Source organism: Mytilus galloprovincialis, chromosome 4 (assembly GCF_965363235.1).
Source record: "Mytilus galloprovincialis chromosome 4, xbMytGall1.hap1.1, whole genome shotgun sequence".
Taxonomy (NCBI): Eukaryota; Metazoa; Mollusca; class Bivalvia; order Mytilida; family Mytilidae; genus Mytilus; species Mytilus galloprovincialis.
Genome location: NC_134841.1, coordinates 63978996 through 64002045, shown reverse-complemented (window position 1 = coordinate 64002045; position 23050 = coordinate 63978996). Strand labels below are relative to the sequence as shown.

Genomic DNA, 23050 nt, shown 5'->3' with positions numbered 1-23050 from the left:
TATACTTTTATAGTTATTGTATGTTATTATTGTTAGCAAGCTAAGGTCTCTGGGAATAACTACCTCTTTTTCATTTTCAAACCTCTTTGGTGGGTTTTATGTAAATAATTTGTACTTTGTAGGGCATTAGATGTTTTATATATAATAAATTGTAAAGCTTAAATGCAATCTTGTTATCTGTTGTACAATTAATACTTCTAAGTAAGTCAGTGTAAATGAGTTTCTGGGCCATTATGAAACCAGTAACTCTGCCTTTTTTCCTGCTGCACTGTATTCATCACCCAGATATACATATAAAACTGGCCCTTATCGCTGGCAAAGTACAAATGGTTTATATCATGAGTATGAAAGTCAATGCATTTATCAGTGTTTGTGCACTCCCGAGAAGTTGACCACCCGGCAATAATCAAATAGATATATGTTATATACAATAATAATAGGTTAAGTATTAACAATTATCAGTCCGGAATTGTCACAATTTCCCCCACCCAAGTCTTAAAATACTCCTGTATTTTCTGGAGGTAACAGTATACCAGTACTTTTATTCTTTACTTTTAGTCTCTGTGTTCTTCAATCTTTAATGGAATATATTCACACTGTTTAATTATATCATCCACACTTCTGTGTCTACTGTGAAATCATCTTTCCATCATCTTTAGAAAATTGTCATATATTTCACTCATAAGCAATTTCTAATAAGACATACCGTATGACACATTTAAAAACCCTAGAGAAACACCAGAGCCATTTTCAAATTTCAAATTTCTTCCACTTATCTACAAAAACACAGTATCACTTTAACATCAAATAATAACTTCTGTTGACGCTGCAACTTTAATTATTAACTACTGTGAAAGTACTTTTCGTGGGGTACCAATTTTCGTGGTTTTCGTGGATAACTTAATCCACGAATTTAAGTGCCCAACGAAATAAAATAACCAATGTCCAAATCAAGACATGGAAAGATCCCCATCCGTAGGTTTGACTACTGATATGATCTAGAGAATATATTGAATAACGCCAAATCTGAGAATACTATAATAGCAGTCACAGAACTACAACTGTATGCAGGATTATACCCATTTAATCTTTAATAACCTAAGCTGTACATCTTTTGATCGTTTTATTCTCATAAAAAATATTTTTGACCGATGAAAGTCAGATTTCCGGTATTGATATTCTAGTATGATAAAGTGTTCATTTTATATCCTCATAGTTCTCATACATATGGGAAATAATAATTTCATGCTAGGCTTGATTTTGATCAGAATTATTTGACAATTCAAGATACATTTATAGCATTTGTTTATGTTACTGTTTTCTTTAGGTGACATGTTTATGGCCTAATTAACACCTTTGATCTGTTGATCACTTTATCATGGTTTAATTAGTGTTATCACTACGATTTAAAAGGGTCGATGTTTGCTTTGCAATTTCCTTCAATCTAGACTATTTGAACCTTCGTTTCTAAAGGCTTTAATTTTTCATTTTATTTTTTAGAAAACTAAAATCCACGAATTTAAAAACCCACGAACATGTAAATATTGCTCAAACCACGAAAATTGATACCCACGAATTCAAGTACTTTCACAGTACCTTGGAAATATCACAATATTTCACCAAATTTTCTAGCAAACTCCCTCTTTTCAGCCAACTCTGGGGTGATCAATCCCTTTAGGCAAATCTGGGCTGAGTTTCTAGAAATATCACATAACTACTGAATGCATTCACAACACTTCACCAGTCCAGAATTGTCACAATATTGTTATTGAATATTAACTAAAAGGTTAGCTCCTGAAAACCTGAGATGTTTATATTTCACAATTTGATGATTGTACATGTATAGGTAAACCAGGCCTATCTTTACAGGAACTTGCCATACTGTGACTATAGCTATACCTGTTAATTTCTGTATCATTCTGGTGTCTTGTCTCATTGGCAATCATCTTTCTTTTTAATATAATGATATAATTTAATTTCGAATGTAACATGTCTTCTGATTGGTTGACAGTGTTTTGTTTATCAGCTCATAGAAATAATTTTGTCATTTGAACGTGACGTCATCAACGTTTTTTTCCTGATTTACTCCAGTTTGAATGGAATTTATAATTAAATTATAAGGAATGACTGTAATATTTTGTCTGTCTATTCGAAATAACGTCAAGGGATTATTCAGAATTTATGGCATTTAGAAAAGCACTTATTGACCATGTTTTAGAATCTCTTATTTTACAAATCAATGTAGCAATCATTGCCTGTGCTCTGAAATGTTTATTTATTTTAGCTACAGAGTAAAAGTTAACCCTTACCATGCTGAATTGTTTTCAGAAAATGTCTAATTTTCGTTTATTTGCAAAAATATGCAAATTATATGCAAATGAGCTTAGCCCTGTTGCTGTGGCATATTGATGCCTTTAAATCTAATATAGGTGATCACGGGTAGGGGTGGTCGGCGTGAGGAGGCGGGGATTGGTGGGCAGGAATTTGCCCCAAAGTTGGTCATCAGGTGCAAAAAGCGTCAATTTTGACGATTTTTCTTCCTTTCTCGTGACCCAGGGATGCTGGTAAAGGTATCCAGCTGTAGCCGGCATGTAGAGTAGACCCTAGTTAACAAATTGACCCCAACAGTTGTTAGGTGGGAGTTAATCTGATCTTGGTTCAACAGAAGGTCATTTAGACCAAAAATACGGAATTTCATGATTTTTTCCAATTTTTGACTTCAAATGGACCTTAAACCGGAATACCTATACATATTTCAATAATAATAGTAGTTATATGGCCGTGGGTTTGCACTATTTTTGCAAGTTTTATGCCTCTGAACTTCCTGTTTAAGACACAGATGTGAAGCCCACCCCTCCAAAAAACCAAGTTTCAGCCAATTTCAATTTTCCAAGGCTGTATTTGTGCTCAAAATGCAACTTATACATGAGAAACATGAATATGGATAGCCTCAGGTTGACGGAACATGCATAAATTTAAACACAAGTATCATAAAGTGGACTTCTAAACGCCATTGGAGCCAAATAACGATGTTTTGGGTAGACACGTCATATGATGGTCACCGCATGGTAAGGGTTAAGACAATAGACAACATTTGAAACTGCAGCTTGTATGCATATGAAGATGTCTGTGTGGCAGGGTTTAATTGACTTTAACCTAATTTTCTTGGTTTATTGCTTAATGTTAATTTTTCATGGTTTTGTCAGTTTATCAGGTACATTTTACTAATGTAGCAACTATATTTTGTGAATCAAGGTGTACATTGACAATAAAATTGAGAATGGAAATGGGGAATGTGTCAAAGAGACAACAACCCGACCATAGAAAAAACAACAGTAGAAGGTCACCAACAGGTCTTAGATGTAGCGAGAAAATCCCGCACCGGGAGGCGTCCTTCAGCTGGCCCCTAAACAAATATATACTAGTTCAGTGATATTGAATGCCATACTAAACTCCAAATTCCTTTTGAAAGTTTTTTTTTCACCATGATCTCATCGTTATGTTATTACATTGTATTTAGTTTTGATTAAAAAAACAAGCAGTCAAGAAATTGCAGGATGTGCACTCTTGTTGATGTGTAGCAACTTCTAAAGTACATTTTTACAAAAATAAAAGGAGCAATAAATATAATTTATAGTTAGTTTTATTGTTGTTCAAAATATAAGTCTTTTTAAATTCATGCAATTAAGTTATGAATTTGAAATACAATGTATTTTCATAAAAGCAAGAAAAGAAGACTTATATCAGTACAGGCTATGGAAGTAATTTAAATCAGTAAATCAGAATCCAGAAACAGTATATATTTTGGCTTCGTCGGGTTCACGTTTATATGTATTACAGCCTATGTACAGTGTGCCTGTACTGTCTATGTCTAAAGATAATGGATTATGGATACCTAACTGATCCTTAGTGTTAAGATAATGAATGCACTGTCCTGTAGTATTGAGGATATGAATCATGTCATGATGAGTATCTGTAACTATAATATTGTCAGATTTTGTAGCCACTAAATCTTTAGGTTTCATAGTTTGTTTCTTGTTTATATTTGGATTACCGGTGTATACCCATCTCACTCTGTTTGTCTTATCCAATGCCACTATTCTACCTCTAAATTCTTTATCTAGAATATCGATGACATAAACGTTATTGTCATTGTCTGTAGTTATTTTGAAGGGAAGAGTAAATATCAACTTCCCTTTGTTGTCAGTGTGATACACTTTTTCTTTTTGTCCATCCATACTCATCATGATAACTTGTCTTGGACCATTAATTGGGAAGGCATTTGGTTGGTTCTCTCTTACACCCACTAAGATCTTATGGTCACTTGTTACATGGACACCAAGGGTTATTAAAGGATTTACACTGTACTTTGTTGGTATCAATTTACTGGTGCCACAGGAAAGTATTGTAAGGTTTGATTCTTTTGTAGATAGAAGTAGGTCACCTGATGGTAGTAATGCCATGTTAGATATGTTTGTCTTAAAAGTGTGCAAATCACATAATGATTCATTTGTTAATTTTAGTTTATGTAGTATATGGCTTGGATAACCAGTGATAAAAATACTTCGGTCATCACAACAGACTAAATTTTCAACACTCATTAGCTCTGTTTTGTATTGCTTTATCACTTTAAATTCAAATATCTGTTGGTCATCATCAGATTCCTTTAATTCTCCAACGTAGAAATCTTGAACTACATTTTTACCTGGGACAAACTTAGTCAACCTTTTAAATTTAGGGTTAGCAGGTACTATTCTTTGTTGTCTTGAGGTTTTCTCCTCCGAATATATGTTGAAAACTTGATTAGCAATATTTGAATTTAAGGCCTGGTTTAAATTCTTTCTCCTAAGGTCTAAATCTTTGTTGATCTTCTGTGATCTATTTTGAGCATTATTCACTGATTGCATCAGAATTTCCTTTCTCTGATCAAGTTCTTTCAAAAGTTTATTGGTATGCTTTTCAACTTCATCCTTTAATTTTTTTTCTCGGTTGAGAATACTCTGCTTTTCCAATTTATATTTGCGGTCTTCTGAAGATTTCAAAATTTCAAGTTCAGATAATACTTCTTCATTTTGATCTATTTCCTCTTCAATTTCAGAATTAAATGTTTTCATTGATTTCAATGTAAATTGATATCCTTCAGCTAGTTCAACCATAGTGTGTTTGTTATGAATTTTTGTTATACACAAAGGGCAGACAACTACTTCACAAGATTGACAAAATAAGAAACAGTTGTGTTCACTATGAATTCCACATTGAATGTTACTTAAATCTAGTTTATCCTCTAAAATCTGTTGCTGGTGAGAAGAAATGTCCTTTATATCTATAATTGTATGCTGGTCAGTTGATTTCACTTTTTTATGAAGTTTCTGACATTTTGTACACAAGAGAAAGTCACACAGTAAACATTTCCATTTAATTTCCTTTGATTCCTCACACATCTGACATAACATTGGAACTTGTCCTTTCTGAAATGATTTTGATAACGCCATTATGGTAATTTAGTTTAACAATTTTGTCTATAAATATAAGTGATATTCTTGATCACTTGATTATTTCCGTTGTCAAAATAATATCCCTGTGTTTACTTTTTTATTACCTGAACAGATCAAAATAATTGTTATCTGCCAAGGTTATATGTAGAACATGATATCTAGACATTTAAAAAATGAAACTAATACTTTGTACCTTTAACGCGTCCATTTAGTTTAGTATTTGAATAAAGAAACTATTCTTAAAACTCAAACTAATTGTTGATTTTACGTTATAAAGATCATAAGATTTCTGTCCTTTTTCTAGTCAACTTCACAGTGATTTATTTTCTCAGTTTTCATGCAATGTCGATGTATTCACAGAAGAGAAAATCCCACTTTGACATATTCTTAAAGATTTATATTGGTTGTTTTTTTTTCTTTTCTAATTTGTGAGAAAGTCTCATTATTAAACTGAACCATTCAATCTAAGCTTTTCAAATTTTAATATGTTGATACTTACTACAAAATGGAGGTCAAATTTGATATTGACGATTTTCACTATCAGCATTCATCAGTTATGGTTCTTGTGATATTGCCAGGACACAAATAAATGTTAATAAATCCGGTTTGCTGTCGTTGTGACAGCCTCTTGTTTTATTTAAATCCAGAGATGGCAGTGGTGTTCACACAAGTGTAAACTATTTGTATAAACTTTATATTTTAGAAGGGACAAGATCTGGATCCTGCATACTTTTGTATGCAAATACCTTATGTTTTGAAATTTCCGTCTGTCATATGTCCACTGACCTTGACTTCATTTTCATTGTTTAGTGACTGTTTTTTTTGTCATAGGAATTTCTCACTTATTATGAGTAATAGAACAACCAAATTTGGTATATGTGTTCCTTGCAATGTCTAAATACCTAAATGACAGGGTTCACCCTGACCTCAACCTCATTTCATGGATCAGTGAGGAAGATATAAGATTGGTGGTCAAGTCAGTATCTCAGATACTATAAGTTATAGGCCAACTCTATTTGGTGTATAGAAATTGTAAAATGTACTGACTGGCAGGTTTCATCTGACCTTGACCTTTATTTCAGGGTTCAATGAACTATGTTTAGCTTTTTGTGGTTTGGTCTATTTCTCAGGTACTAAAAGCAATAGAGTAACTGTATTTTTTATATGGATTGATTATAGGGCGTAGCTGTCATGGAGGTTTCATCTGACCTTGATCTCATTTTCATGGATCATTGTCAAAGTAAATTTTTAATTGTTTTGTCAGTTAGTCATGGTCAGACACTATTGTTTTTGTTAAGAGGGTAGTCTGTAGGTTTGTACGTACAACTTTTTGGGGATACTCAGTAAACACTCAATTTTACTTTAATGTTGGTCATTAACTGTTAGCCTGTGTATACAAAGACATTTAATAAACATTACATATACTTTTATAGTTATTGTATGTTATTATTGTTAGCAAGGTCTCTGGGAATAAGTACCTCTTTTTCATTTTCAAACCGCTTTGGTGGGTTTTATGTAAAAATTTGTACTTTGTAGGGCATTAGATGTTTTATATATAATAAATTGTAAAGCTTAAATGCAATCTTGTTATCTGTTGTACAATTAATACTTCTAAGTAAGTCAATGTTAATGAGTTTCTGGGCCATTATGAAACCAGCCACTTAGCCTTTTTTGCCTGCTACACTACCATTGCCTTGAACATATTTGATAAACCATGTATGTCTAGATAAAAGAAACTAGAAGCTGATATTCATTTTTGATGAATTTCATTGACTTACTTGTTAAACATGTTTAAAATAAACTTGCAGTGAGATGAGAGTTTTTATTTGCTTCTTTTTGAAGGCCTGACTGTGATGTAAAAAGCAATAAAAGCACTTTTTATTAGCTTTTTGTTGTGCATTTACTGATTTTATGTCATCAATGGATACTCCATATCCTTTGTTTTTCTATTACTGTATAGCAGGTTATTTTCGCGGTAGTAATATTTCGCAATTTTCATTAAATAAGATATATTAAAAAAGTTGGAGGTTCAAAACTTTTATCAATTCCTTTGCATATACTCTTTTGAATTGGTGGAATTTATTTTGGTGATTTTGTTCTATCTGCTAAAATAGGCAAAAAATTACATCCCATGAAAATAACCCACTATACGGTATATTGAAGGAGTTTGATTCTCATGCTGTTTGGAGGATGTTGTATACAAATAGACATGTGTCTACCCTGTAAGTGAAAGACCTGGGGTTGAAGTCACAAAACTTTGTTCAGTGCTCGGAGCACAAAAATCATGCTCAAAACATGAAATCCAGTATTTTGATTGGTTGAATCTCGAGTCTGAGTACAAAAATCGTGCTCGAAAGTTTTATGACCGCAAGGCCTGGCCTCACGGTCATAAAACTTTCGAGCACGATTTTTGTACTCAGACTCGAAAATGAACCAATCAAATTGCTGGATTTCATGTTTCGAGCATGATTTTTGTGCTCCGAGTACTGAGCAAAGTTTTGTGCCTTCAAGGCCAGATGTTGTACAAAGAAACTATCATAAACTAGGAAGTTGAGGTCATTACAAATAGTGTCAACCACTAGTTCAGTAGCAATTTGAATTCTTATGGGGGCAATCAGGGTGAATTTGAAACTCAGTTACAAGGTAGCTAATGAAAAAGAAGAAAACTTAAAAACCTAATTGAGTCACTTTCAAGGAGTACATAGACAACCAAAATAAAAGACCATGTGGAAAATTGATGTATGAATGTTTTATATAATGTACCCAAAAGTTAACAATGATTGTTCATTTGATCATACAATTTCTAATGTAGCTTAATTGGGAGTAGGTCATCAGGCCAGTCTTCAATATACCAAACCATCAATCCATGTTGGTACAACTAACTAGCTTGAGTACAAGCTTCATTTTGAGGCTGCTGCAAAATTGAATTGTTGGTCGGAAGATACCAAAGTTTTCAAGCTTATTACATGTATGAATGCTGCTGCTTTGTTTACCTTACATATACTTGATATCAAAATTAATAAATAGGAGCATATTGTCATTAAATATCAACCATAAGATTTGCTCCTGAAAACCTGAGATGTTTATATTTCACAATTTAGTGATTGTAAAATTGAGAATGGAAATAGGGAATGTGTCAAAGAGACAACAACCCGACCATAGAAAAAACAACAACAGAAGGTCACCAACAGGTCTTCATTGTAGCAAGAAATTCCGGCACCTGGAGGCGTCCTTCAACCGGCCCCTCAAAGTACATGTATAGGTAAACCAGGCCTATCTTTACAGGAACTTGCCATGCTATAGCTATAGCTGTTTATTTCTGTGTCATTTTGTTGTCTTGTCTCATTGGCAATCATACCATATATTTCTTTTTATTATAATAATATAATTTAATTTCGGATGTAACATGTCTTCTGATTGGCTGACAGTGTTTTGTTTATCAGCTCATTGAAATGATTTTGTCATTTGAACGTGACGTCCTCAATGTTTTTTTCATGATTTACTTCGGTTTGAATGGAATTTAGAATTAAATTATAAGGAATGACTGTTATATTTTGTCTGCCTATTCGAAATGACATCAAGGGATTATTCAGAATTTATGGCATTTAAAAAAGCACTTATTGACCATGTTTTAGAATCTCTTATTTTACAAATCAATGTAGAAATCATTGACTGGGCCTTTCGCTGTGCTCTGAAATGTTGATCTATTTTAGCTTCCAAGTAAAATTTAAGACAACGGACAACATTTGAAACTGCAGCGTGTATGCATACAAAGATGTCTGTGTGACAGGGATTATCTGACCTTGATCTCATCACTATTATTCAATTTCAATTTTGATTACTGTTAAAGAATAAACAGTCAAGACATTTCAGCATGTACACTCTTGTTAGTGTGTAGCAATTCCTAATGTACATTCCATTTTTACAAAAATAAAAGGAGCAATAAGTTATAGTTAGTCATATTGTTGTTCAAATAAGGCTATACAAATTCATGCAATTAATTTATGAATTTGAAATACAATTTATTTTCATAAAAGCAAGAAAAGAAGAATTAAATCAGTACAGGCTATGGAAGTAATTAAAATCAGTTAATCAGAATCCAGAAACAGTATATACTTTGGCTTCATTGGGTTCACCTTCATATGTATTACAGCCTATGTACAGTGTGCCTGTACTGTCTATGTCTAAAGAGAATGGACAATTAATACCTAACTGATCCTTAGTGTTAAGGTAATGAATGCACTCTCCTGTAGTATTGAGGATATGAATCATGTCATGATAATCGTCTGTAACTATAATGTTGTCAGATTTTGTAGCCACCAAATCTAGAGGTTTCATAGTTTGTTTCTTGTTTATATCTGTATTACCGGTGTATACCCATCTCACTCTGTTTGTCTTATCCAATGCCACTATTCTACCTCTTTTTTCTTCATCTAGAATATCAATGACATAAACGTTATTGTCATTGTCTGTAGTTATTCTTCGTGGAACAGTAAATATCAACTTCCCTTTGTTGTCAGTGTGATACACTTTTTCTTTTTCTCCATCCATACTCATCATGATAACTTGTCTTGGACCATTGACAGGGAAGGGTTTTGGTTGGTTCTCTCTTACACCCACTAAGATCTTATGGTCACTTGTTACATGGACACCAAGGGTTATTAAAGGATTTACACTGAACTTTGTTGGATTCACTTTACTGGTGCTACCGGGAAGTATTGTAAGGTTTGATTCTTTTGTAGATAGAAGTAGGTCACCTGATGGTAGCAATGCCATGTTATATATGTTTGTCTTAAAAGTGTGCAAATCATATAATGATTCATTTGTTAATTTTAATTTATATAGTTTATGGCTTGGAAAACCAGAAATTAAAATACTTCGGTCATCACAACAGACTAAATTGTCAACCATCTCAAAGTCTGTTTTGTATTGCTTTATAACTTTAAATTCAAATATCTGTTGGTCATCATCAGAATTTCCTTTCTCTGATCAAGTTCTTTCAAAAGTTTATTGGTATGCTTTTCAACTTCATCCTTTAATATTTTTTGTCGGATGAGAATATTATGCTTTTCCAATTCATATTTGCGGTCTTCTGAAGATTTCAAAATTCCAAGTTCAGATAATACTTCTTCATTTTGATTTATTTCCTCTTCAGTCTCAGAATTAAATGTTTTCATTGATTTCAATGTAAGTTGATATCCTTCAGCTAGTTCAACCATAGTGTGTTTGTTATGAATTTTTGTTATACACAAAGGGCAGACAACTACTTCACAAGATTGACAAAATAAGAAACAGTTGTGTTCACTATGAATTCCACATTGAATGTTACTTAAATCTAGTTTATCCTTTAAAATCTGTTGCTGGTGAGAAGAAATGTCCTTTATGTCTATAATTGTATGCTGGTCAGTTGATTTCACTTTTTTATGAAGTTTCTGACATTTTGTACACAGGAGAAAGTCACACAATAAACATTTCCATTTAATCTCCTTTGATTCCTCACACATCTGACATAACATTGGAACTTGTCCTTTCTGAAATGATTTTGATAATGCCATTATGATGATTAAGTTTAACAATTTTGTCTAGAAATTTAAGTGATATTCTTGATCACTTGATTATTTCGGTTGTCAAATAATATCCTTGTGTTTACTTTTCTATTACCTAAACAGATCAAGATAATTGTTATCTGTCAAGGTTATATGTAGTACATGATATCTAGATATTTAACCAATGTATCTAATACTTTGTACCTCTCACGCATCCATTTAGCTTAATATTTAGATAAAGTTATTATACCCCCGCTTTGAAAAAAAGGGGGGTATACTGTTTTACCTCTGTCTGTCAGTCCGTCAGTCCGTCCGTCCCATGAATATTTTTCGTCGCATTTTTCTCAGGAACTACAATATAAGGATTTCTGAAATTTGGTTTCAGGGTTTATATAAGTCTGCTACACCGTTTGATGCCTTTTCAGATTCATCACTCAACAACTTCCTGTTTACCGAACACTTGTATTATTTTACACATGAAAACCGAGTTGAAAATTTTCGTCACATTTTTCTCAGGAACTACAATACAAGGATTTCTGAAATTTAGTTTCCGGATTTATACAAGTCAGCTATACCGTGTGATGCGTTTTCAGATTCATCACTCAACAACTTCCTGTTTACCGAACACTTGCATATTTTAACACTATTAAAATTATCCCCTTGCGGTGGGGATATCATCAGTGAGCAGTAGCTCACAGTTTCACTTGTTATTCTTAAAACTCAAACTAATTGTTGATTTTACGTTATAAAGATCATAATATTTCTGTCCTTTTTCTAGTCAACTTCACAGTGATTTATTATACCCCTACTTTGAAAAAAAGGGGGGTATACTGTTTTACCTCTGTCTGTCCTTCCGTCAGTCCGTCAGTCAGTCCGTCCGTCCCATGAATATTTTTCGTCACATTTTTCTCAGGAACTACACTACCAGGATTTCTGAAATTTGGTTTCAGGCTTAATATAAGTCAGCTATACTGTGTGATGCGTTTTCAGATTCATCACTCAACAACTTCCTGTTTACCAAACACTTGTTTGATTTTACACATGATAGCCAAGTTGAAAATTTTTTGTCACATTTTTCTCAGAAACAACAATACAAGGATTTCTGAAATTTGGTTTAAGGGTTAATATAAGTCAGCTATACCGTGTGATGCATTTTCAGATTCATCACTCTACAACTTCCTGTTTACCGAACACTTGCATATTTTTACACAATTAATATTATCCACTTGCGGCGGGGGTATCATCAGTGAGCAGTAGCTCGCAGTTTCACTTGTTTTCTCAGTTTTCATGCAATGTTGATGTATTCACAGAAATGAAAATCTGACTTTGACATATTCTTAAAGATTTATTTTGGTTGTTTTTTGTTTCTTTTCTAACTTGTGAGAAAGTCTCATTATTAAACTGATATAAGAATTTTTTGATATAAAGTGTTTGTTAACAGTTAGAATTACAAATGCTTCAATTAGCTTAATCAGGAATGAGTCCTTTAATACAACTTAATGAACCAAAAAGTTGTAGAACATATGGTTTTCAGTGACATTTCCTAATTTCTTTTATGATATATTAATCAAGTATTGATTTTGTTTATGTACTCCTCAAAACAATGTACATGTAAAGTCTTTCTTGCTAATTCACTTCAAATTTTATTCTTTAACCGTATTTTAGGTTTATCCTCTGTGATCCAGAAGATGGTCTTTATGAAGATATAACATTAGATGAGTTTGATCCTGAAACACAGACAAAGAAAGAAGAATTGAAGAAAGCTAAACAAGAAGAAATGTTGAATGAACTGGAATTTAAAAAGTAAGCTTTAGATCATAGATGAAAATTTCAATATAAGATATATAGTTGTAGTCACAAATCAACTTCTTGTGTTCCTGATTCCAATAAAAAGTTATTCAAATCTACGTAAGCTGGAAACCTCTCTTTGAAACAATATCTAATTAAATATCCAGTTTGAGGTTTAAGACATTAAATTTTTTCCTAATTGTGTTGTCTTTCATGCCTATCTTATTCAGTTTTTCCCAACTATATTGTTCTATGGATAAGCATTTGGTTTTGCTTGTTTTCATGGATTGGAAATTTTTGGTTTTGTTATTGTGATGGAACACAAAATTGACAACAATTAACTGATATATTCTTTCCTCAGAACACAATGTTGCATATATTTGAAAAAATACCGTAAAAGTTTACATTGTTGTTTTTTGGAAAAAATGAAAAGCTTGAATAAAGATACATCATACTAAATTGGAGACAACCTAAGAACCTGTACATTTTATAGATTTGTAAAATTTAAAACTAATATCTTAGAACAAATGGTCAGTTGTTGTCAGAAATTTGTCCCCATTTTTAATACTGTAAAAAGATTTAATAGTGAATAAAAGTTTTTTACATTAATTTTTCTTAGAATATATGATTAAATGTTAAATGAAATGTATCCTTCTTTGTTGAAACTTCAACTTTTTTTGTTGTTGTGGAAGTGAGATAAAGTGATTCTGCATTCTGTTGTTTGGATCTTAAACATTAAGGCTCTTCCTGTGGATAATTTCTTTAGACATCAATATTCTGTATACCTATAAATAAAAAGATTGAAATATTATATTCAGTATATGATATATTTAATTTTATGTTTATCTAATTTCAGTCTGAATCTAGAACAGAGAGAAGTATGTCGAGTCAGAAGAAAACTTCTTCAGTATTTGTACAGATTGAAAACTTATGAGGTAACATGATAATAAAAAAGAAGATGTGACATGATTGCCAATGCGACAACTCTCCACAAGAGACCAAATGACTCAGAAACTAACAACTATAGGTCACCTTACGGCCTTCGACAATGAGCAAAACCCATACCGAATAGTCAGATATAAAAGGCTACGAAATGACAATGTAACAATGTAAAACAATTCAAAGTAGAAAACTTTCGGCCTAATTCATGTACAAAAAATAAATGAAAAACAAATATATAACACATAAACAAACGACAACCACTTAATTACAGGCTCCTGACTTGGGGCAGGCACATACATACAGAATGTGGCGGAGTTAAACATGTTAGCAGGATCCCAACCGTCCCCATACCTGGGACACTGGTGTAACAGTACAACATAAGAGCGAACTATGAAAAAGGCTCAACTGAGATGGATTCAAATAGAAATACTACACAGAGTGGACGTGAATTGTGTATATATTGTTAAATGTTATAAATATCAGTAAAATAAATCAACAAAAACACAAAAATTTCATATAGATAATATGACTATATTTTTAATGACTACACAAAGTGAATGATTTCCAGAGATATTGAATATAGTGTGGCTTTAAATACATCAGCTTTAAATTACTCCATCTCCATAAGCCTATGCCTTATTGCTTGAAAAACTTTGTGCAGGCTGTAGTAATATTTGATCTGCTTGTTTGCAGTGCATTCTGGGAGGTGTCCATGCAGCAGCAGAAAGGTTTAATGAAAAATTCTTCCAGAAATTCAGATCAGAAAACATAGTGGAGATTGCAGTTAATTATGCTAGGGTAGGTCTCCATTGTTACAGTGCATTTTGTGGATTTTGGTGTTCATTTAAAAAGTGTTGCTGATTGGTTATTTTTTATGAGATCTTTATTACCCACTTGTCTTAGCAAGAAATATAGTGGTAACAAATGATTTTTTATAATAAATTATTGGAAATTATAGTTTGTTATTTTTTCAAAAGTTAGATCAAACAATTTCAGAAAGTATTTAGTGTTATAAAATACATTTCAAATTTGGGAGATTCAAATTAAACTGGAAAATACTTATTCCAAAAGTTTTCTTTTAAATATAACATAGAAAATATGGAATAATATTATGATGTAATTTCTTAATTCTTTTATTTTGATAGTGTTTATTTATATTCATAATTTGTATTTACAGGATAATAATATAGAAGCTTTAGAAACTCTATTCACCTTTCACTGGGAGGATCTTAGACCTCACAGGTAATTGTCAAAAGCTTATTGGAAACAATAATGTGTAGAGTATAGTATTTGACTTTAGCAATTTTGACTTCATTATCTAACAAAATCTTAATAACAATTCAAATAGAACTGACCACTTGCAAGACATTTTTTTTATTGTTGCTGTAAATAACATTGCTGAAGGAATATTTCATTTTAATATTGGTATGTTTTAGGTTAGGAATATTGTCTAATTTTCCAGAAACAACAAATCCACATGAATATAGGTCATTGCTACCAGAAGTTGGGTAAGTGATATAAAAGTTTGTTTCATAATATTTCTTTCTGCATTATTTAGATTCATTATTAATATTTTCAATATTAGTCTGTTAATAGATGCAAAGTAAAATTATAGAAATAATTCTGAAGGTTTGAAGTTTGGTTAAATGATAATTTCATATACAGAATTTATAGTTTTGCTGGTTAAGATAAAATTGCCCTTTTAAAGAATCGTCTACTACAAAGTCACAAATATAACTAATTCCCCCCCCCAAAAAAAGAATCAGGAATAATTTTGATAATTGGTAATTGAATCATACAAACAAATAATTTATTTTTATTAGAGTCTCACCTCTTTAAACATTTGCTATAAAACACCGTCAATATAATATTAACAATTTATAAAAGAGCCAATCTAAAAAGAGTTATGAGAGACTGTAAAAACACAGATTAAAATACATTTATATCACATCTATAACATATATCACCATATCTTAACATAAAACACCATATTATTAAAAACAATTATACAAAAAAAACAAAACATATAGGAAATTTTGAAAGGCTACCAGACTAGAAAATTTATGAAGAGGGTAAACTGATAGTATACTTTTTCAGAATTGTCAGATATGTGGGTAAGCATTTTTTTTTTGTGTCTAGATTATTTTTTATGCGGACAATATTGACAAAATTACCATGAAAAGAATGATCAATGAATAACATACATCTTTAATAGATATAAAAATGTATGAACCAAATCTTACAAAGGTTTATAATTTAGTTTCCAGCACTATTAAAAGTTCCTTTGGATAAATATAAACTTCCAAAAACTTATTATTTGAGTTGGAGTAAATCAGAATCAAAGACATGTACAGTAATATTATTGTTCTTTCTATGATTCAGGAATGATAAATCAGTTATTCCCTGGGAAGAAGACAGATGGAGAGAAAAAGATTGGAGTGAGGAAGATTTTTGCAGGTAAAAAAATAAAAGATGGTTACAGACAACATTGTACTCCTTACATGAAAATTAAGCTGTTGATTAATTAGGGATTACTTTTTAATATTGCTGATATTTAACATACAGTCAACTCTCGTTGTCTCGAACTCGGTTGACTCAAAATTTCGGATGAGTCACAGTTTTCACTTGGTCCCGAAATTTGTTCCATATAAATGTATGTAATTCGACTCCGGATGAGTCAAAATTGGATGAGTCGAAATTTCGGTTAAGTCAAAGTAAATTTACCGTCCCAAGGTTAACAAAAGCATTCAAAATTCATTATCTATCTGGAACTAGTACACATATGTCAAAACATGACCTCCGGGATTTAAATGGATCGAAGAGTTAATCTGACAATACATGTGTAATCAAATTTCCGGTCACTGACCACTGTATAAATTTATGACATGCTATTTCCACTAGTGTTTACCTAAGAAATTATATAAATAATTAGTGATATATTGTTAAAATTTATAAAAAAGTATTTAAAATGTTTACAAAACAATTAATTGTGATTTATACTAATGAGCTTGGGTGTGTATAAAGTGAAGATTATGACCTCTGTAAATAATCAACCAAAAACTACCGAATCAGCGTCTTTAATCTTATTATATTTTCTTTTGAAAAAAAAAGAGTGAGATTAAACAAAATGAAGAGAAATCTTTTCTAAAATCTCATGTATCCGAGAATAAACAATTTTGTCACCGACCTGAATAACGAAAAAAAGCCATAGGAAAAAAAAACAAACTGAAACAATAGAATAAGTAAAAATAATGTTATTATAATAATGAAAGACCATGACATTTAAATACATCAATCTGATACCAGAATATCGATCCCCTTCCCATATTCACCCGAATTTATTTTAGTTTAATCAAGATAAGCAAGAGTTGTGTCCCTTGGTCTGTCAAACTTCCGATTTTTGTTTGAGTCGAACTATGTGTATCTCAATATATTTCTCTGGTCCGACTGACTTTGAGATAACGAGAGTCGACTGTATATAATTTTGAATTTTAGTTCAAATAAACATTCAGTAATACATTAAAAATAGACACATACATTGTACTACAAAAGCAAAAATTTAGAAATGAGGTGTATCATTGGACCTTAATTCATAACAGTCTAAATTTTCCTAACTTAGCATTCACCTGCCATTTTATAATAAAGTTTAAAAGCACATTTTGAACTTCATTTTTAGTTATACAGTTTAACTTTTCTTTCAATGATAACCTTTGCAGCACATCTATTTTAATGAGGGTTGTATTGAGTGAACCATGCAATTTTGTTTTATAATTATAAATAGACAAACGGTATCTTCAACATATTAAAATGGAGTGAGTTATGATAGATGGTTATTTAATTCAATTTAACACTGATATTTTTCAGAACTATCATAGAACCAGTTTTACCAGATCTAGGAGGTTTCTTATATGAGGAAAATCCAGGTCTCAAAGAATTTAGGTTCGTATAATAATTTATAACACTAGCCAACAAATTTTGATATGAAAAAAACCTTACATTATTTATATTATAGAGGAAGTAGTTTTTGATTAATCATTTTGGCTTTATTGTCATACAGCAGAAGTCTTTTAAGTATTTTGTCTGTTGGTTTTTATGCATAAGCTTGTTTAAATTTTATAAATTTTTTCTTTTTCATAAATTAATGTGTTTTTCAGCCATTTTGTTTTATTTTTCTATACTGGAATTCTTGATTTAGAGAAACCTTAAATGACTAAGCAGACATGATGAAATATTCATAGTAATATTAATTTTTACATATTTTTTTCTGTAGAATGGCCAACCCAAACACTGATGATCTTTCTAAGTGGTACAGTTTCAGAGCCTGTGAGATAGAGAGGTTATCACGACAAGTAGACCTATCTATAGAATTAGTCAAATTGGCAACTGAGAGAGGTGTTGAGGTGGGTCCAGCAGTTCAGGATATAATTTTCATAAACCTAAAAAATATCAACTCCTTCTATGAATACAATTTTGATGTTGATTGTTTGAAATTGTCTGAAAAAGAGCTAATCATGTAAAAAAGTATGCTCAAAATAAGTTTTCTTGCAGGATATATAAACGAGAGAATGTTTTTGTATACTAGAATTTTATTAAATTAGAATTTTATTAAGGTGATACCCAACACTTTCACTAAAATTAATTTGGCTCTTTTAGTTTTCATAAAATTTTGTCAAAGTATTTACTTTGACATTTAAACAAAAATCTAAATAGATAAAAAAATTTGAACCAACCGTTTTGTCAGAAAAATTACACTGGTTATATAGCAATTTGGCAACCACCAATTTTGATCATTGAGAAGCTTAATATTCCTATTTCAACACAATGTAATTAAAACGTTTAGCTGACTTTACAGAGTTATCTCCCTGTAGTGTTAGGTACCACCTTAAATAAGAGACATTATATAAAAAAGCACAAAAAATGTAGTAGCAAATTTATTGGTCTTCTGTGAAGTTATTTCTTCAATAAATAAAGAAAATAGAATTCAAATATTAAAATTATTGATTTGAATTAATAATAATGTGAATACTCATTTTTAAGGGTTTATCTGAACTACTGGATAACCTGGTAACAATGGAGATGCTGGTGTATGACTGTTATGTAGATGAAAATCTGACCTTTGATGAACTACAAAAGATGGCTGACTATGATAAACTGGAACTTATTATGTCTAAGGTATGTCTTAGTTTTACTAGTAAGAATATTGTGTATTCTAATGCATCTATTTTGTATCAATGGTTCTGATTGGATGACAGTAAGCGTAAAATTCTCTATCTCCTTGTCTGTAAATAGGGAAGCCAACATTTTGAACTGCTGAATGTATTGACATGTAATTTCTACAACAATAAGCCAAAAAACTCACATGTTGCACCTAAAAATCTTCTTTTTATCAAATTTTATTACATTTTGAAGCGGCATAGAAGCCAAAAAACGCCCGGTGTTTATGTTTGACACCAGAAGCATACCTATTACGTCACCTAGTGTAGGCACCAAAGAAGATAACATCTTTTCGAGGAATTTTCTTTAATGAAGATTTTACACTGAAAAACTATCCATTTAAAATCATAAAATTATTATTTCTGATTGAAAAAATACAATATTGCTAAGGTAAGGAAATTTGAGTATAGATTGCTGTTAATACAGTCTCAATATAATTTGGATCAAAATCTCAGTCATAAAACTTAACTCTGTACTCAGAATAAAAAAGTTGATCACGAAACACCAAATTCAATATTCTGTCTGAAACTGAGAATAATAATCTTACTCAATATTTTTAAAATATTTTAAAATGTTTAGAGATAACTGAGGCAACAGACTAATTAAGTACAGTATAACGAACTATAACTTTTAATAATATTTTTTATTCAGGCATCAACAGAAATGTACACAAAGTGTCTACACAAATGGCTAGTACCTTTCCTACAGCAGTGTGAACACAGACAGCCAGGGACCTTTACTTCACTACTAAGAGATTACATAGTCACAAAAGCTAAGGCAGATCTTACATTACCAACTAAAATATTTGAAGCATCAAAAGCCACTGTGAGTCCTTTTTGTGAAGTAATTTTGAAATGAGATTTAAACATTGTAAACATTGAATTGATAATTTTAAGACGATAATAGTAGACTGTATTTCCATTCCCTAGTCCTCATCATTAACTTGGATATTTATGATGAATTGTTACAAAGCTGAGACATTTTCACAGAGCGGTTAAGCTCTTGAGGTTCAAAGTGTAACAATGTTTCCCAAATTTGGAAGCCTATAAGACCTTGTGTGAATGGCTTCAGCATTAAAAAATCCAAATTTTAACATATTTAAATTCTTTGAAAATTCAGTTCTTTAAAAACATTTAATAACCCTAAAGGTTTTACATCTTTATTGTGTGGTCTTCTGCAGTTCAAAAATGCTCAAACGTTTTTTTTTTATTAATTAATAGTCATTTTTAATTTGGATATGTTATTTGTGTTCCTCTTTTATAAGCCTGTTTGGGATAACTTCTGTAAGAATACATTATCTTGTTCATTTGCAGCAAAAAAGACCTATAATATCAAGTCAGGATGATGTCATGTCAATGGCCCTAGAAGCTCTATATGTTTGTGGCAGGTATGTTGTACACTTTTTTTGTTATACGCCCGTCAAAATTTTGATGGGACGTATTATGGTATACAAATGTCCGGTGTCCATCCGTCCGTCCGTCCGTCCGTCTGTCTGTCCGTCTGTCCGGCGTAAACATGTCGCACCGTAACTTGAGAACGACTTATCCAAATTTCATGAAACTTAATATAGTTGTTTCTTATGATGGTCAAATGATCTGTATACTTTTTGGTGAAAATAAAATTTAAACTTTTTGAGTTACGACACTATAACTAAAACAATGGTGTGTTTTTTTCACATGTCGCACTGTATCTCAAAAACGATTCTTGATTATGACTTAAAACTTTAAACACTTCTTAGTTATATTAATCTCAATATCTGTATACTTTTTAGAGTTGATTCAAAATTTCATTTTTGAGTTATTGAGCATTTTGTAAAAAAGGGGGAGGGTTTTTTACATGTCGCGCCATATCTCAAAAACTATTTAAGGTTATTGCTTAAAACTTTACACATGTCTTTGTTATATTAATCTAAAGATCTGTATACTTTTTGGTGATGATTCAAAATTTCATTTTTGAGTTATTGAGTATTTTGTAAAAAAAAAAAGGGGGGAGTTTTTTTTTACATGTTGTGCCGTATCTCAAAAACGATTTATGATTATTGCTTAAAACTTTACACACTTCTTTGTTCTATTAATCTAAAGATCTGTATACTTTTTGGTGATTATTCAAAATTTTATTTTTGAGTTATTGAGTATTTTGTAAAACAGGGGAGGGTTTTTTACATGTCGCGCCATATCTTTAAAATAGTTTATGATTATTGCTAAAAACTTTACACACTTCTTTGTTATATAAATCTAAAGATCTGTATACTTTTTGGTTTTGATTCAAAATTTTATTTTGGTAATATTTAGTTTTTTGAAGAAAAAAAAACAGGGTGGGGGGTTTCACATGTCCCGCCATGTCTCTAAACCAATATATGGTTATTGCTTAAAACTTTATCAGACACTATTTATGATTATTGCATAAGACTTCCACATAAGACGTCGGGCGTATCATGCGCTCATGGCGCAGCTGTTTATTTTAAATAATTATCTAAAATATATGTGTATTACCAATATATATTTTTATTAAGATATTGAATGATCTATGTAAGAAAACTGTTTGCTCTTTCTTTATACAGATGTTAGCAATACCACTATTTCACACCTGAAGTTACAGATAGTGAAATCTTTGTAAAATAATTCTTTTCTTTCAGACTTCTGTTTGTTTACAAAGAAAACTATGACCATTTTTACATGTATCAATCTCCATTTTAAACTGGTGTACAAAAATGATCAGAAAAAAATTCTAGTTTGACGATATTGTTACATCTTTTTCAGTTTATGTCATTAATGTTTAATTGCTTGAACTAATTTGTTCTGTTAAAAATTTAAATTTCAAGTTTGTTATGCAGATGAAGTTCATACAAATATATAATTTGTCATTTTATTTTGTAGGGATGATCAATTAGATTTAGCTTTAGAAATTTTTCAATGTCTTCCACAGAAAGGATATGGGTAAGGTTACCAAAATGTCTATTTTCTTGTTCTCAAATACTTTTACAATGCAAATTTCACAGATAATTATCTCTTAGTTTCATTTAAATCCAGTAATGATTGTAGCAGCCATTGACAAAAAGTGTGGCTAAATATTCTAGGTGATAGACTATTGTGATCACTGTAATACACTTTTCGTTGGCTTTAGTGGATGTTTATTAACCAACTAAGTACATTATTGCCAAAAATGTCTATTTATTAAGAATTACATATTTTCTGTAATGGCCCTGTTTTTATACGCCCGTCGTCTTTTAGACGGGACATATTATGGTATACCGTTGTCCGTCCGTCCGTCGTCCACACTTCGGCCAATAACTCAAAAACACTTTCACCAATTTCCATGAAACTTAAGTGAATTGTTAATATCTATTGACGTAAGCTCCCTTTCGTTTTTTTTTTATTTCAGATTTTAAGTTTTGGATTTATGGGGCTTTATTCATAAAAAAGGGGGGATTTTCAACACTTCGGACAATAACTCAAAAAGGCTTTCACCAATGTCCATGAAACTTTGGTGAATTGTTTATATCTATTGATGTAAGCTCCCTTTCAATTTTTATAAATTTCAGATTTTAAGTTTTGGATTTATGGGGCTTTATTCATAAAAAAAGGGGGATTTTCAACACTTCAGAAAATAACTCAAAAAAGCTTTCACCAATGTCCATGAAACTTTGGTGAATTGTTTATATCAATTGATGTAAGCTCCCTTTCAATTTTTATAAATTTCAGATTTTAAGTTTTGGATTTATGGGGCTTTATTCATAAAAAAAGGGGGATTTTCAAAACTTCGGACAATAACTCAAAAAGGCTTTCACCAATGTCCATGAAACTTTGGTGAATTGTTTATATCTATTGATGTAAGCTCCCTTTCAATTTTTATAAATTTCAGATTTTAAGTTTTGGATTTATGGGGCTTTATTCATAAAAAAAAGGGGGATTTTCAACACTTCGGACAATAACTCAAAAAGGCTTTCACCAATGTCCATGAAACTTGGGTGAATTGTTTATATCTATTGATGTAAGCTCCCTTTCAATTTTTATAAATTTCAGATTTTACATTTCCGTGTTATGAATTTTTATGCTTAAAAAAGGG

The 23050-nt window shown here is 31.2% G+C and overlaps 1 protein-coding gene across 1 annotated transcript in view; it reads left to right on the top strand.

The window, feature by feature from the left end:
* The window catches only part of LOC143072686 (NBAS subunit of NRZ tethering complex-like), a 167116-nt gene that overhangs the window by 100124 nt on the left and 43942 nt on the right, over positions 1–23050 (top strand). The window contains exons 28-29 of the mRNA XM_076247758.1: positions 20299–20372; positions 21862–21921. Coding sequence (XP_076103873.1) covers positions 20299–20372; positions 21862–21921 — 134 coding nt within the window. The remainder of the gene's footprint in view (positions 1–20298; positions 20373–21861; positions 21922–23050) is intronic.